Source organism: Erinaceus europaeus, chromosome 12 (genome assembly GCF_950295315.1).
Source record: "Erinaceus europaeus chromosome 12, mEriEur2.1, whole genome shotgun sequence".
NCBI lineage: Eukaryota > Metazoa > Chordata > Mammalia > Eulipotyphla > Erinaceidae > Erinaceus > Erinaceus europaeus.
Window position 1 is genome coordinate 86,019,089 of NC_080173.1, and position 15,672 is coordinate 86,034,760.

At 45.9% G+C, this 15,672-nt stretch overlaps 1 protein-coding gene across 2 annotated transcripts in view; it reads left to right on the plus strand.

Moving 5' to 3' along the window:
* The window catches only part of DNAH2 (dynein axonemal heavy chain 2), a 140,962-nt gene that overhangs the window by 22,689 nt on the left and 102,601 nt on the right, over positions 1-15,672 (plus strand). For both annotated transcript variants that reach the window (XM_060204320.1, XM_060204321.1), the window contains exons 5-13: positions 2,885-3,113; positions 4,193-4,303; positions 4,442-4,680; positions 5,893-6,084; positions 6,737-6,894; positions 9,024-9,111; positions 9,798-10,003; positions 13,451-13,580; positions 13,808-13,990. In XM_060204320.1, coding sequence (XP_060060303.1) covers positions 2,885-3,113; positions 4,193-4,303; positions 4,442-4,680; positions 5,893-6,084; positions 6,737-6,894; positions 9,024-9,111; positions 9,798-10,003; positions 13,451-13,580; positions 13,808-13,990 — 1,536 coding nt within the window. The remainder of the gene's footprint in view (positions 1-2,884; positions 3,114-4,192; positions 4,304-4,441; positions 4,681-5,892; positions 6,085-6,736; positions 6,895-9,023; positions 9,112-9,797; positions 10,004-13,450; positions 13,581-13,807; positions 13,991-15,672) is intronic.

Below are 15,672 nucleotides of genomic sequence, written 5' to 3' on the forward strand. Positions count from 1 at the left end.
ATAAAGAAATAAATTATTTAAAAAAAAAAAAGAAAGATAGACACCTACAGACCTGCTTCACTGCCTGTGAAGCGATGCCCCTGTAGGTGGGGAGCCAGGGAAAAAAAAACAAAAAACATTTTATTAGGGCCCAAGTGGTGGTGCACCTGGATGAGCATACATGTTACAGTATGCAAGGACCTGGGTTTGAGTCCCTGGTCCCCACCACCTTCGGGGGAAAGTGTTGCAAGCAGAGCTGTAGGTGTCTCTCTGTCTCTCTCCTTCTCTGTCTCCCTTCTCTCCTCTCGATTTCTGACTGTTTCTATCCAAAAAAATGAATAAAGATAATTAAAAATATTTTAAAAAATTACTAGTGATTCAACATTGATTTATAAAATTATAACTCCACACCTTTCCCACCACTAGAGCTTCATGTTCCCATTCCCTCCACTAGAAACTGCATTAATTCTTCTGAGACCACAGATATAAGTTGACTATCACTTATTATTATTTTTTTAAATATTTATTTCTTTACTTATTTATTCCCTTTTGTTGCCCTTGCTGTTTTTCATTGTTGTGGTTATTATTGTTGTTGTTATCGATGTCGTCATTGTTGGATAGGACAGAGAGAAATGGAGAGAGGAGGGCAAGACAGAGAGGGGGAGAGAAAGATAGACACCTGCAGACCTGCTTCACCGCCTGTGAAGCGACTCTCCTGCAGGTGGGGACCCAGGGGTTCGAACCGGCACTTTGCTCCACCTGCACTTAACCCGTTGTGCTACCACCTGACTCCCTGACTACCATTTCTATAACTGTCTATCCACACTTATATATGTTTGCCCATTTTTTCTACGGTTTTTTCTTCTCTACCCTTCCAAGTCACTATCACTACTTTGATGAGTCCTGCTTTTTTCTCTTTTTTTCTCCTTCTTTCTCTGGATCCCAGTGGAATTGGACTTCAGAGTCCCTTGATCATAACCCACTAACTCTTATCCTTCTGAGAATATAGACCAAAGTTCTTTTTTTTTTTTTTTTTTTCTGTACCTTTCTACCTTTCTTCCTCTCATGGATCAGGTCATCACTGGTGCTCCCTGCCTCATCCAACTTCCCCCTCCTCTATCTTTCCCAAGCATGTCACTCTCTAGCTCCATGTGAACTTTATGAATTCCTTTTTTTTTTTATTAAAGAAAGGATTAATTAACAAAACCATAGGGTAGGAGGGGTACAACTCCACAGAATTCCCGCCACCCAATCTCCATAACCCATCCCCTCCCCTGATAGCTTTCCCATTCTCTATCTCTCTGGGAGCATGGACCCAGTAGACCAAAGTTCTTTATGGGGTACAGAAGGTGGGAGTTCTGGTTTCTGTTATTGCTTCTCCACTGGACATGGGCATTGGCAGGTGGATCCATACCCCTAGACTGCTTCTTTCTTTCTCTAGTGCATGAAAGTCTTTTTGCATAATTTTGTCTCCTGGTACACACTCTGCCCACGCTCCATCCAAATACTAACCAGGTCCGACCCCGCTTAGCTTCTGAGATCAAATGTGTTCAGGGTGGTGGTTTGACCATACAGTGTCTCTGTCTTTCATCTTTTGCTTGCTTTATTATTCTCTCTTTTCTCCTTTTCTATTAGTGATTTGACATAATCTCACAAAATTAGAAGATATGGTTGCCTCCATTTTTTTTTGCAAGTTCTTTTTTTCCCCACATATAAGTGAACTAGTATTCAATGGAACACTGCTCTGCCATAAAAAAGATGAGATAGTATCATTTGGAACAAAATGAAAGTTTTCCATTTATAATAACCAAAGGAAAAAGGCACTCAATGAATATGAAAGAATGTCATCTAAGAGCTTTCTACCACAGCAAGTTTCTGTGCATGAAGGTACAATGCTTGTCAGATCTGGTGTATTCTATCCTACCCAGGCTTCCTTCAGCCATACTCTCCAGCTCCAACAAACAGGAGTTCTCATTGTCATGGACAGAGGTGATCTAGTCCAGTAAGCCAACAAATGACTTAAATTTGGAGTAAATAAAGAGTTTGGGCAGGAAGGTAGTTCATCTATGAGAGCATGTGCCTTGCTAAGTCGGGTTCAAGCGCTGACACTTTGTGGTGTGCCGTGAACAGCATGGGGAGCTCCATGGATGCATGGATGGTGGAGCTGTCCTGTCAGGTCTCCCCTCTCTCTTCATTCTTCATTTTTCTTTTTTTCTCTCTCTTTTTTGTCTTATACTTTTTTTTTTTTTTATCAGAGCACTGCTCAGCTCTGGCTTGTGGTGGTGCGGGGAATTGAACCTGGGAGGAATTTCAGAACCTTAGGCATGAGAATCTCTTTGCATAACCATTATGCTATCTACCCCCACCCTTTATACTCTCTTCTATAAAATAAAGAATGAAAAATGTTGAATGAGAAATGAGAAACTTGGGGGAAAGCGTATGAAATCAAAGTAAATGATATTGTCTTTTACTGTCAGTCCTTCCTTATGTTTGCTTTTCCTATAGCTAAAAGTATCTCATCCATTCTGTCCTTTTTGTTCCATCCATCCATCCATCCATCCATCCATCCATCCATCCATCCATCCATGCATGCATCCACCCAGTATCTGTTTACTGAACATATGCTCCTGCCACTGTGCTAAATTCTACAACCTAATTGGACAAAACACACTGTTTCTACCCTCAAGGCATGCTGTCTACTATTCTTTCCAACATGTCTGGGTAAGAAATCTAATACGTCTCTGAAAAGAATTAGAAGGAGCTCGTGACACATATATTTGGGGCATCATGAGATGCTAAGGGGAGTCAGCTTAGCCACATTCTCACATACGGAGCCTCCATTTCATCTAGGTGTCACTGTTGGGCCTGGAGACAACTCTGACGTCCTTGCTGTCGTTTCCTGCAGACCCAGAACCAGATTGTCTACTTCATTCGGCAAGCACCAGTTCCCATCACTCTGGAGAACTTTGAGGCCACTGTGCAGTTTGGTACAGTGCGGGGTGCCTACATCCCAGCCTTGCTTCGGCTGCTCAACGGTGTCTTCGCCCCTCAGATCTTTACAAACACAACCTGGCCCGAGAGCATCCGGAACCACTTTACTTCTCATCTGCACAGGTTCTTGGCCTGCCTGACAGGTGAGCAGAAAGGCCTGCCTGCAACCTGACTTCTCCTTGGCCCTCTCTGGCTGTTGAGCTGGTGAGGCAGATAGACTCATCTTGAGTACCCGCATGGCCTGGCACAGAATAGGTGCTCTGTGTGTTTGCTGAACGAACAAGAATGGGCACAGACTTTGCCTCCTAATCCAGATCCAGTTTTCTGCGGTAGAACTGGACAGCCAAATCTCTCTGCCTTAGAGTGGGAATTTCTAGAGTGTGTATGTAAAGGGGAACTGTAGGTGGCATGGGGGTGGTGGTGGATGAGAGGAAATCATGCATCATGGTGGCACACTGAGGGTGTGATGTGAATCTTTGACTTTATTTTATGACACACTCTCTTTATGCTTCAGTAAAGTTGCCCCCTTGCCTTTTGTTGCTCTCTTCTTGACAACAACAATTAAAAAAGCATGAGTTGTGGTCCAGGAGGTGGCACAGTGGATAAAGCATTGGACTCTCAAGCATGAGGTCCTGAGTTCAATCCCTGGCAGCACAAGTACCAGAGTGATGTCTGGTTCTTTCTCTCTCCTCCTGTGTTTCTCATTAATTAATAAATAAAATCTTTTTTAAAAAAGCAGGAGTTATAGTTTCTCCTGCCTGCGCTGTTGAAATACAGATACTTCTTAGACCCCAGGTCATCAGCCAGGATTGGATCAGGGATGTTGAAAATTCTATGTGGTGGCTGGGGGAGATAGCATCATGGTTATGCAAAGAGTCTTTCCTCTCTGAGACTTCAAAGTCCCGGGTTTAATCCCCCACACCACCATAAACCAGAGTTGAGCAGTGATCTGGTGAAAAAAAAAAAACTTGTTTGTGCTACAAGACAGAAAAACTCTATGTGGGCGGCCCAGGATGTTGTGCAGTGGATTAAGCACTGGGCCACTGAAACCTGAGGTCCTGAGTTTGATCCTCAGCATCACATGTGCCAGAGTGACCATCTGCTTTTCTTTCTCTATAAATAAATAAATGAATAAATACACAAATCTTTAAAAAAAAAAAGGAAGAAAACTTGATGTGGAAAACTCACCCTCCTCTGTGAACTTCCCTGGTTCTTTCCTTAGATACTCGCTACAAACTGGAGGGACACACTGTTCTCTACATCCCCACAGAGGCTATGAACATGAAGCCCGAGGTCGTGGTTAAGGACAAAGAACTAGTCCAGCGACTAGAGAGTGAGTGCTTGGCGATACTGGTATAATGATAAGGGATCTCAAGGGTGAAGAGAGAGAGCTGCTGAGATGAGGGAGTGGGAGAGCAGGGCACCACCGGGGAGAGGCGGAATGACAAAAGTCTCGTCCTCTCCCCTGCAGCTGCCATGATTCACTGGACCCGGCAAATAAAAGAGGTGCTCAGCGCACAGGAGACTGTGGAAACGGGAGAGAATCTGGGGCCTCTGGAAGAGATTGAGTTCTGGCACAACAGATGCATGGATCTGTCTGGCATCAGCAAGCAGCTACTGAAGCAGGGAGTGAAACACATCGAGTCCATCCTGGGCCTTGCCAAGTCATCCTACTTGACACCCTTTGTGAAACTGGCCCAGCAGATCCAGGTGTGTGAGTGGGGATTGGAGGCTTTGCTAAAAGTGACCCCTGGTGGGGACAACACAGGGCACTGAGAAGAAGGAGCCAGTATGTCATCATCAGCAACATCAAGAATCTACCCAGTGTTGGACTGGTGCTTAGGGGAAAGTATGAAAGCAGTAGAACATGGGGGGTGGGCATGAGGTGCTTTTATCAAGAGTTTAGTGAGAGCCGTATCTAGTTAATCAGCAGTTATATGTTGAGTAGCCTCTGTGAGGCCAACCCCTGAAATCCAGCTGAGAAAATAAGATTTACACAAAATAGGATTACTAGATGGCGTGGGGCAGAGATGAATCCGTGGGGTTCAGCTGAGAGAGTTTCAAGATACACTTACAAGAAATCTGATACAGAAGGGGAAGCTGACTGTGCCGGTACTGGAGCCACACAGAAGATCAGAGCAATATTTAGAATTCAGAAGTAAAAGACTTCTCTTCCTAGGTGGAATTTTCACTTAGATCTTGATGGCGTCACAGTGAAGGTGGAGAAGTCTAAAATGCTAGTTCAAGATCAGGTGGGTGGGTCTCGTGGAGGAGTAAATCCTGTCAGCTCATAGCTGCTGAGTATCTGTTTTGTGCTGGCTTTGAAATTGGATTTGATAAACTAGAGGACTAGACTCAGAACTTGAGCCTGGGAGTTCCAGTGGTGCAATCGGTTAGTGCGAGGTACTTATACAGAACTTGAGCTTAGGAGAGTCCACAAGTGGGGGGAGATGAAAAAGACATGAAAAACAAATGTAATAATATGTTTGTAGGAACTAGTAAATGAATGAAAGTATCTATGTATAAATTTTAGCCTGAGAGGCTGCAGCAACCTGAAATGATTGCTGTCAGGTAAGGAAAGGCTGACTAGGAAAAGCCTCCTGACAGAGATAAGTTAGCCGAAGGTTCATGGTGGCTAAAACAAGTCAAAAACAACAACAACAAACACTTGCTTTGGGGTGGCAGAAGATCTCACTTGGAGAATGAGCTGCTTTGCCATGTGTCCAAACCAGGTTTGACCCCAGTCCCCACTGCACTGAAGGAAGCTTTGGTACTGTGGTATCTTTTATTCTTTCTCTCTCTCTCTCTCTCTCTTCCTCTTGATTTTCCTCTGTCTCCTCCTAAAACAACAAAGAAAAAATTTTTTTGCGTGAATCAATTTCTCCCAATGAGTAAGCCCACTCGTTTCTCTTTACTGCTTAGGATGGCTTCCTTCAAGCACAGTCAAACCTGACTTTTTTGTCAATCCTGAAAGAGCCTTACCAGGAACTGACTCAGCTGCGACCCAGAGACATCTCTAACAAGCTCCCCAAGTTGCTCAGTCTCATCCGCATCATCTGGGTCAACTCTCCCCACTACAACACTCGGGAGAGGCTGACCTCTCTCTTCCGAAAGGTGTGTGCCTGCCTGCAGAGGGTGGGATGAGGGTTGCCAGGTGGCCATGCTGATAGAAATCGATTTTCAGAGGTGGATGGGATTCACTTAGGAGAGCCGCACCGAGAGGGTAGTGAGGAGTGCCCTTCAGGCTTCTCTCCACAGTCTGCTTTAGAGGTGCTTAGAGTTGGAGACTGAGCTGCGTATTTAGTTTCCAGGTGGAAGAAGCTTAGCCAGGAAAAGGTGCTTTGAGAAAAGATGTGGATTGCGTGTGAGGAGGGAGGGAGCAACGGACAGATTCTTGGACTGATTATACAGGACAGTAAGATGTTCTTTTTCTCACTTCCAAAGATGAACAAATGATGAGAGTTGGATTTATAAAGGAATACCTGCTCTCTCCACCCCCCCCCCCCATCTATTCTTAAGGATCAAGGCCTGGCACATTTCATCAGAGCCACAAAGAGGGTGGGGGGCATCAGCCACGGTGGGAGAAAGTCCCCTGAGCTGGACCGTGCAGCCGCAGAGCACGGCCAGTGTCAGTGTGGAGGTGGTACCCGGGCTCTGGAGTAAACTGGTGATCAGAGTCAAATCAAGAGTAAGAGTCTGAAGCCAGAAGCAGGTGAGGGGGGCAGGCAAGAGTTGGGAATTGAGGCTGTTGGAACCGCTTCTGCAGATGAGCAATGAGATCATCCGCCTGTGCTGCCACGCCATCTCCCTGGACCGAATCTTTGAGGGTTACGTCATTTCTAGCAAGGAGGACCTGCAAGGCTGCATTTCCTGCTGTCACGCGTGGAAAGACCACTACCTGCGAGCTGTGCAGATGCATTCCCAGTATGTTGTCGCCCTCTAACCTCTGATGTAGTCCCCTTCTGTCGTCACACAAAACGTGGATTCTGTTGCAATACTTTTCTTTTTTTGGTCACAGCACAGCTAAGCTCTGACTTATAGTGGTGCCAGGGGTTGAACCTGGGACCTGCATGCCTCAGGCTTGAAAGTCTATTGTGTAAACTGCTGTGCTATTTCCCTTGGCCCCACAGGATGGATTCCAACTCCTTTTACTATTTACAGCTTTTTAAAGTCTATGGATTGTATTTTTTCTTGATCTACTATTTTTTATATACTTTTTATTTATTTTCCCACTTTTTTGCCCTTGTTGTTTTAATGTTGTAGTTATTATTGTTGTTGATGATGTTGTCGTTGTTGGATAGGACAGAGAGAAATGGATAGAGGAGGGGAAGACAGAACGGGGGGGAGAGAGAGACACCTGCAGACCTGCTTCACTGCCTGTGAAGGCGACTCCCCTGAAGGTGGGGAGCTGGGGGCTCGAACTGGGATCCTTATGGATCTACTATTTTTTATCAGCACTGGGCTTCACTGATGTAGCCAAATTTTACTTTTAGTATTTTTTATTCTTTTTTTATAAAGTAGATTTTTAATTTTTAAAAAATATATATTAATGAGAAGAATAGGAGGAGAGAAAGAACCAGACATCACTCTGGTACATGTGCTGCCAGGGATTGAACTTAGATCCTCATGCTTGAGAATCTCATGCTTTATCCACTGCACCATCTCCTGGACCACAGTATTTTTTATTCTTTGAAAAATATTTTTTAATTATTATTGGATAGTGACAGAGATAAATTGATAGAGAGGGAAAGAGACAGAGACACAACTGCAGCCCTGCTCCACCTCCTGTGAAGCTTTCCCCCTGCAGGTTTGGATCAGGATCTTGAACCTGGGTCTTTGCATATTATAATGTATGCACTTAAACAAGTGTGCCACCACCTGGTCCCTCAAATTTACATTTTTATTGGGGTAAATATGTTGGGTTTTTTTAAGATAAAGATTTAATAATGATTAGCAAGATTATAAGATGATAGGTACAATTCCCAATTCTACACAGTTCCTACTACCAGAGTTTAATGTCCCATCTCCTCCATTGGAAAATCTGTATTATTTATCCCTCTGGGAGTATGTACCAAAATTACTTTTGGGATGCAGAAGGTGGGAGTTCTGGCTTCTGTAATTGCTTCTCCACTGGATTTGGGCATTGGCAGGTCGACCCATACCCCCATCCTGTTTCTCTCTTTTCCTAGTTGGGTAGGGCTCTGGAGAAATGAGATAAGATTTTATTTATTCAAACAGAAAGACAGGCAGAGGCAAAGAGAGAGAGAGAGAAAGAGAGAGAGAGAGAAAGAGGGAGAGAGAGAGAGAGTCATTGAACATAACACTAAGCTTCCTCCAATGTTTGGGACTGGGCCCTATGCATGGCTGGAGCACTATACAGGTAGATTATTATTATTTTATGTTTATTTATTTAGTCCCTTTTGTTGCCCTTTTTTTTTATTGTTGTAGTAATTATTGCTGTTGTTGTTGTTGGATAGGACAGAGAGAAATGGAGAGAGGAGGGGAAGACAGAGGGGGGAGAGAAAGATAGACACCTGCAGACCTGCTTCACCTCTTGTGAAGCGACTCCCCTGCAGGTGGGGAGCCGGGGGCTCAAACTGGGATCCTTTCGCTGGTCCTTGCGTTTTGCGCCACGTGCGCTTAACCCGCTGCGCTACCACCCGACTCCCACAGGTGAATTATTGTAGCAGTCCTGGACCTAGGGGTTTCTACATGGGTCCAGGTCTTCTGCTGGATACAGATATATTCTACTTCCTAACACAAGGTTCTCTTATGCTAACTACCTCTACTCTGATTCCTAGAATCTTTCCTGATCTTTGTCAGCCTTGAGATGCAAAGTTGTATCCTGTATAAACTTCCTGGAACTGAGGTCTTTCTTCTACTCTCCCTTTGTAATTCTTTTCTCATGGGTCAGGACACTGCTTCTCGGGTGGATTTCTCAGTTTCAGTCAAGGCTCCCCTTGAACCCAGGGCTCTGGGCTCTGGCTTTGGATAGGCAGATTGACACTGAGCATTGCCAGCTTTTGATCCAGTTGTTCTTTCTCGTGACACAGGTTCTCCAGCCGAGGCTGGGTCCTTGACCAGACCAGTATATTCGCTCAGGTTGATGCGTTTGTGCAGCGCTGCAAGGACCTCATTGAGGTGGGAGTCAAGGTCAAGAGCCGGTCTTCCAGCAGCTCCTCCTGGGTTGTTGGGGTGCAGGGAAACACCACTGGGGCTCTGCCCCCACACTGCTCCTCCAGACTCTTGCCTATTGTCACTCTTCTTTGGTCTCATAATCACTCAGCAGCCCAAATTCACCTCAGTAATGCTTGTTGGGTTTCCCTGTTTTGTTTTTTTTAATATTTATTTATTCCTTTTTGTTGCCCTTGTTGTTTTATTATTGTAGTTATTATTGTTGGATAGGACAGAGAGAAATGGAGAGAGGAGAGGAAGACAGAGGGGGGAGAGAAAGACAGACACCTGCACCTGCTTTACCACCTGTGAAGCGAGTCCCCTGCGGGTGGGGAGCCGGGGACTCGAACCAGGATCCTTACTGGGTCCTTGCACTTTGTGCCACCTGCGCTTAACCCGCTGCTCTACGGCCCGACTCCCTAGATTCCCTGGTTTTTAAGCCTTTCAAGTTCAACCAAAGAGCTCAAGTCAGATGAACTCAGGAGGAAAGCAGGGATCCTCATACTGCCTCCCCACTCTTCCCAGAGCCCTGCTCTGTCTGGCTTCTAGTGGTACTGGGGATTGAACTGTGATGCTCTAAAGTCTTTGTGCAAAACCATTATGCAGTCTCTTCATGCCCACTACCTCCACCTCCTCCTTCTTTTCCTGTTTAGGTATGTGACTGTCAGTACCACTTTGCCCGTTGGGAAGATGGCAAGCAAGGCCCCCTTCCTTGCTTCTTTGGTGCCCAGGGGCCCCAGATAACACGGAACTTGTTGGAGATAGAAGACATCTTCCATAAAAACCTGCACATGCTCCGAGCTGTCCGAGGGGGCATCCTGGATGTGAAGAACACCTCTTGGCATGAAGACTATAACAGGTGGGAGGACCACAGGCTGAGGCTGGGCTGCGCTGGGCAGGGGAAGGAGAGCAGGGAGACAAGCCTGAGAGGAGTGATGGGAGTGTTCGGAGGGACCAGTGAGGTGACAGGGATTTGAGGAAGGAAGGCACAAGAAAGAAGGTGGTGGGGGCCGTAGTGCATTGGGTTAAGCACACATGGTGTGAAGCATAAGGAACGGCTCAGGAATCTCGGTTTGAGCCCCCGGCTCCCCACCTGCAGGGGAGTTGCTTCACCACTTGTGAAGAAAGACTGCGGGTGTCTTTCTCTCCCCTCTCTCTCTTCCCCTCCTCTCTCGATTTCTCTCTCTGTCCTATCCAGTAACTACAGCAACAACAACAATAAACAACAAAGGCAACAAAAGGGAAAAATAGCCTCCAGGAGCAGTGAATTCATAGTGCAGGCACAGAGCCAAAAGAAAGGAGGTGATGACTCCAATTTCTGGTCCTGCCACATACTGGATATTCCACCCTGGGCAAATGACCAGCTTACCAGCTGCAGCCTCTGTTTCCCTACCTGTGAAATAAAGATAGTAACAGAACCTACCTTAGAGTGTTATATTGAGGCATCAATAAGTTAAAAATTAAAAAAGTAAACTGCTTGAGGAATTTCTATATAGCACATATGGTTTTTAAAAAATAGTAATCAATAATTTATTAATTGAGAAAGAGAAGCAAAGCTGAGGGTCGACCTTTGGACCTCATGTTGGGAAGTCCAACACTTTATCCACTGTGCTAGCTCTCTTGCTGCAACACATACAGTTTTTTTCAAATGTTTATTTATTTTTTAATAGGAGAGAGAGAGGGAGGAAGAGAGGTAGAGAGAGAATGGGACTACAAACCAGGACATCTGATACTCTGGTACATTTGATGCCAGGGATCAAACTCAGGATCTCCTGTGTATAAGTCCAATGTTTTATCCACTATACCACCTTCCTGGCCATAATACACATGATTTATTTATGTATTTATTTACTACTGGGATAAGAGGCCTTATTAGAAAAATGTAGGATTACAGAATATTTAAGAGTTATATTTGGGTCCTTCTTGCCAAAAATGGCATATTGACAAAATATCTCTTACACTGTACATGCCCCTGGGCCATACATCTCTTTCCTACTTCATCTCTTTTCTACTTGGCTCCCTTGAGCTTCTCATCCTCACTTTCTCATGAGCCAGAGAATCATGGCCATTACCTCCAAGTATGTGGCAGATGATGTCCAGAGTTGGCTGGAGCCTCTGCCTGGCACAGGCCCAGGACAGCCTTGTCCACTAGAGCAGGCATGGGGAACGCCTGCCCCATGGGCTGTACACAACCTCAAAGAACGCTTGGTTTGGTCTTGCCAAGTCAACCAGAGCGTTTTTCTTAGCAACATGAAGTGCTAACTAAAAAAAGAAAAAACAACAACAACAAAATAAACACCTTGTTATGACAGAGGTAGGAGAGAGAGAGGGTGAGACAGAGACACTTACAGCACTGCTTCACCATTAGTGAAGCTTCCTACTATAGGTGGGGGCCAGGGCATGAACTTGGGTCTTTGCGCATGACAATTTGTGAGCTGTACCAGTTGTGCCACCGCCTTGGCCCTAAGTGCTAATTTTGAAGTTGTTGTTATTTTTTAAAAAATATTTATTTTCCTTTTTGTTGCCCTTGTTTTTTTTTTGTTATTGTTGTTGTCATTTATGTCGTTATTGTTGGATAGGACAGAGAGAACTGGAGAGAGGAGGGGAAGGCAGAGAGGGGGAGAGAAAGACAGACACCGTCTATCTTCACCATCTATGAAGCGACTCCCCTGCAGATGGGGAACCAGGGCTCGAACTGGGATCCTTATGCCGGTCCCTGCGCTTTGCACCACGTTTGCTTTACCTGCTGTGCTGCCGCCCAACCCCGGAAGTTATTTTTGTATGGCACACAAATGACGTTATAAATATCTCAGTGGCCCCTCCCCACCCCTGTTCTAGCGGGTGCCTGCAGGCATACTACTTGATCCTGAGTGGTGCTATTGATAGGTGAACCTTGATCTGGTGACTGTCTCCTGGCTGCTTTGAGGGCATAGAGCACCTGTGCAGGGACTGAAAGCTACATATCAGCAACTGAGCCATGGCTACTGCCACCGTAGAGATGGCGTCAGGACAGAGGAAGAGCAAGGACATGTGTCAGGCTGGCTTCGCGAGCGGAGACAGACGACCAGGGACTCATGGCTGAGCTGTATGCAGTATCTCTTTATTCATGCAGGATGCAGCACAATCTAAACCAAGCTAAGCTAAAACTAAACTAAAAACTGAAAACTCACCTGTCCTTATATATACTTGCCAAGTAGGGTGTAAACAGGATGTGATGTAGAGAGGGTGGAGCGAAAAGAGAGTGGTGGAAAATCAGGGTGTGACAAGGAGAGGGGGCGGAGCAGGCGAGAATTCTACCACAGAATAAGGTGGTGCTTAGTTAGTGATTTATGTAAATAGACCGCAGCTTTGAGTGGGATCAAACCAATGCCATACAGGCATGCGGGTGCTTAGTTAAGCAGGATTAGAGACAGAAGCCGGGGGAGCTGGCATACTACCCAACAGACATGCCCACCCTCACTGCCTTCTGTGGGCAGTTCACTCTGATACTTTGTTTATTTTTGGTGCTGGGGCTTCATCCTTGTGAGAGTTAACTGCTCCTGATGGATTCCCCTGCTCCTCTCCCCTTTTTTAGATAGAAGGAGAGAGAGAGCGGGTGGTCCGTAGTATCAAAACTTCTGGTGGAGGCCAGGCTCAAACCAGCGTTGGGAACACAGCAAAGCAGCACAAGTGAGCTATTTCATTCACCGCTCCCCTGGTTAATACCAGATAGAAACAGCGAGGGAGAAATGAGAGACCCCACAGTGCTGCTCTCCTGTTCTTAAAACTGCAGACAAACCCTGTTGCTGTGCAGGTGCTCCCATGTGACCCAGGGACTTGAAGCTGGGTCCTCACGCATGGTAACATGTGTTCTACAGGGTGAGCTATTTCTGACCACACCTCATTCAGTGTTTTTTTTTTATTTTTAAAAATATTTTTTATTATCTTTATTTATTTATTGGCTAGAGACAGTCAGAAATTGAGAGGGAAGGGAGGGATAAAGAGAGTGAAAGACAGAGAGATACCTACAGGACTGCTTCACCACTTGTGAAGCTTTCCCCCTGCAAGTGGGGACTGAGGGCTCCAACCTGGGTCCTTGCGCATTGTAACATGTGCGCTAAACCAGGTGCGCCACCACCTGGCCCCACCTCATTCAGTTTTATTAATTTTTTTTATATAAATTGAAGTAGCATTGGTTTATGGCATTGTACAAGTTCCAGGTGCACATAGCTGTAAGTCAACATCTGTGAACTTGATTCTTACTCCAGGCATATGCTGGAGGGTGGGTGAGGGCACCACCCCTCCAACTCATCTCCTGATGGTGCAGGTTTCGTACTGGAATCAAGGACCTGGAGGTGATGACTCAGAACTTGATCACTTCTGCCTTCGAGCTAGTGCGCGACGTGCAGCATGGTGTTCTGCTGCTGGACACCTTCCACAGGCTGGCTACCCGAGAGGTCTGGGCCTCCCCCACCTCCCTACCCCAGACACCACCCTGCTCTTTCCTTTGTTCTGCTTTGCCATGTTCTGCTTTTGCCACCTCTTTCCTTCCCTCCTCTCCCCTGGCCTCTAGACTGCTAAGAAGCATGTCCCCACCCAGGCTGTGCCTTTTCTCTAGGATGAAAAACTTGGAGGGGGTGGCAGGGGTGGACAAACAGCCTTAGGGCACGTGTCTCCTCCTCAGGCTATCAAGCGGACGTATGACAAGAAAGCTGTTGACCTCTATATGTTATTTAATAATGAACTGGCCCTAGTGAACCGTGAGTTGAACAGGAAATGGCCCAACCTGGAGCCCTACATGGCACAGTATTCCGGACAAGCGCACTGGATGCGGATCCTACGGCGCCGTATTGACAGAGTCATGAACGTGAGCACCTGCCTGTCCTGAGCGTGTCCCCAGTGAGATGGTGGAGTGTTGAGACTGTGCCACACACGGAGAGGGGTGGGAGACCCATCCAGAGAGCTTCCCTGGGAAGTTTATATATATATATATAAAGATTTAATTTATTTATTAATGAGAAAGACAGGAGAAGACAGAGAAAGAACCAGATATCACTGGTACATGTGCTGCTGGTTCTTGAACTCAGGACCTCATGCTTGAGAGTCTGATGCTTTATCCACTGCGAAATCTCCCAGACCACCCCTGAGGAGTTCTTATGGCCAGAGGCTAAGGTGATCATGGGAGGGGCAGATGCGGTTCCGAGGGAGGCAGGCTATGGCTTGGGGTTTCCAGGAAATGGGAGGGGTAGCCTGTAGAACACAGGCCATTTAGGGACATTTCGTACCAATGGAGGAAGGAGGTATAAGGCCAGCATTTGGGAAGCTGGGCCACTAGAAAGAGTAGTACAGCTTCACAACTAAGTGTACTGGACAGGGGAGGCCCTGGTTCTCCTGAAACATGCACAGAGAAACAGGGATATGGGGGCCAGGCAGTGGTTAACCCAGGTGACCACGCATTTAACCTTGCTTACGTTCCGTGCTGCAGGTGTCTCTCCCTCTCACTGTTTCCCCTTCCCCTCTTAATTTATATTTTTCCTGTACCAAAGAAAAGAAAAAGAAAAAGACCAGCTGCAGCAGTGGATTTGTCAGTGGGCACCAACAATCCTGGTGGCAATTAAGAAAAGAAAGAAAGAAATATGATCGCTTTAATACATTTTGGTTTTTTTGGTGGAGGCACATGGCTTTGGTGGAGAGTATGGTGACTTATCTTTGATGCCTCAGGCATGAAAGTCTTTTGGTTTAACCATTATGGTATCTCCCCAGCCCAAACTCGGGTGTGAAATTATACCTCCCAAATCTTATAATTTTACAAAAACACTGTTGTTACTAATAAAAAATGTTTAGGGGACTTTTGCTCTAATACAATTGTAAGTACAAACCTGCTGTCCTCTAGCTGGTTCTGAGAGAGCCTAAGGAAGGAAAAGATGTCCTGCAGACAACCGAAGGCTTATTTTATTTTTATTAGTGATTTAATAATGATCAACAAGATTATGGGATGAGAGGGGTACAATTCCATAATATTCTCACCACCAGAGCTCCACATCCCATCCCCTCCATTGGAAGGTTCCCTATTCTTTATCCCTCTAGGAGTATGGACCCAGAATCATCATGGGGTACAGAAGGTGGAAGGTCTGCTTCTGTAATTACTTCTCTGCTGGACATGGGCATTGACAGGTTGATCCATACTCCCAGCCCGTCTCTATCTTTCCCTAGTTGAGTAGGGCGCCTGGAGGTGGGGTTCCAGGACACATTGGTGAGTTTGTCTGCTCAGGGAAGTCAGGTTGGATAAAGACAGCTAGAAATAGAGAGGAAAGGGGGAGATAGAGAGGGAGAGAAACACTTGTAGCACTGCTTCACCACTTGCAAAACTTTTTCCCTGTAGGTGGAGACCAGGGGCTCGAACCTGAGCCCTTGTGCAGTGCGCTCAGCCAGGTGCACCACCACCCAGTCCCTAATCTACTTTCTTTTATTAATTTTTTTAAATGAGAAAGTGAGCAAGAGAGGGAGAGCAAACCAGAACATCATTCTGACACACGCGAGAGACTGGAA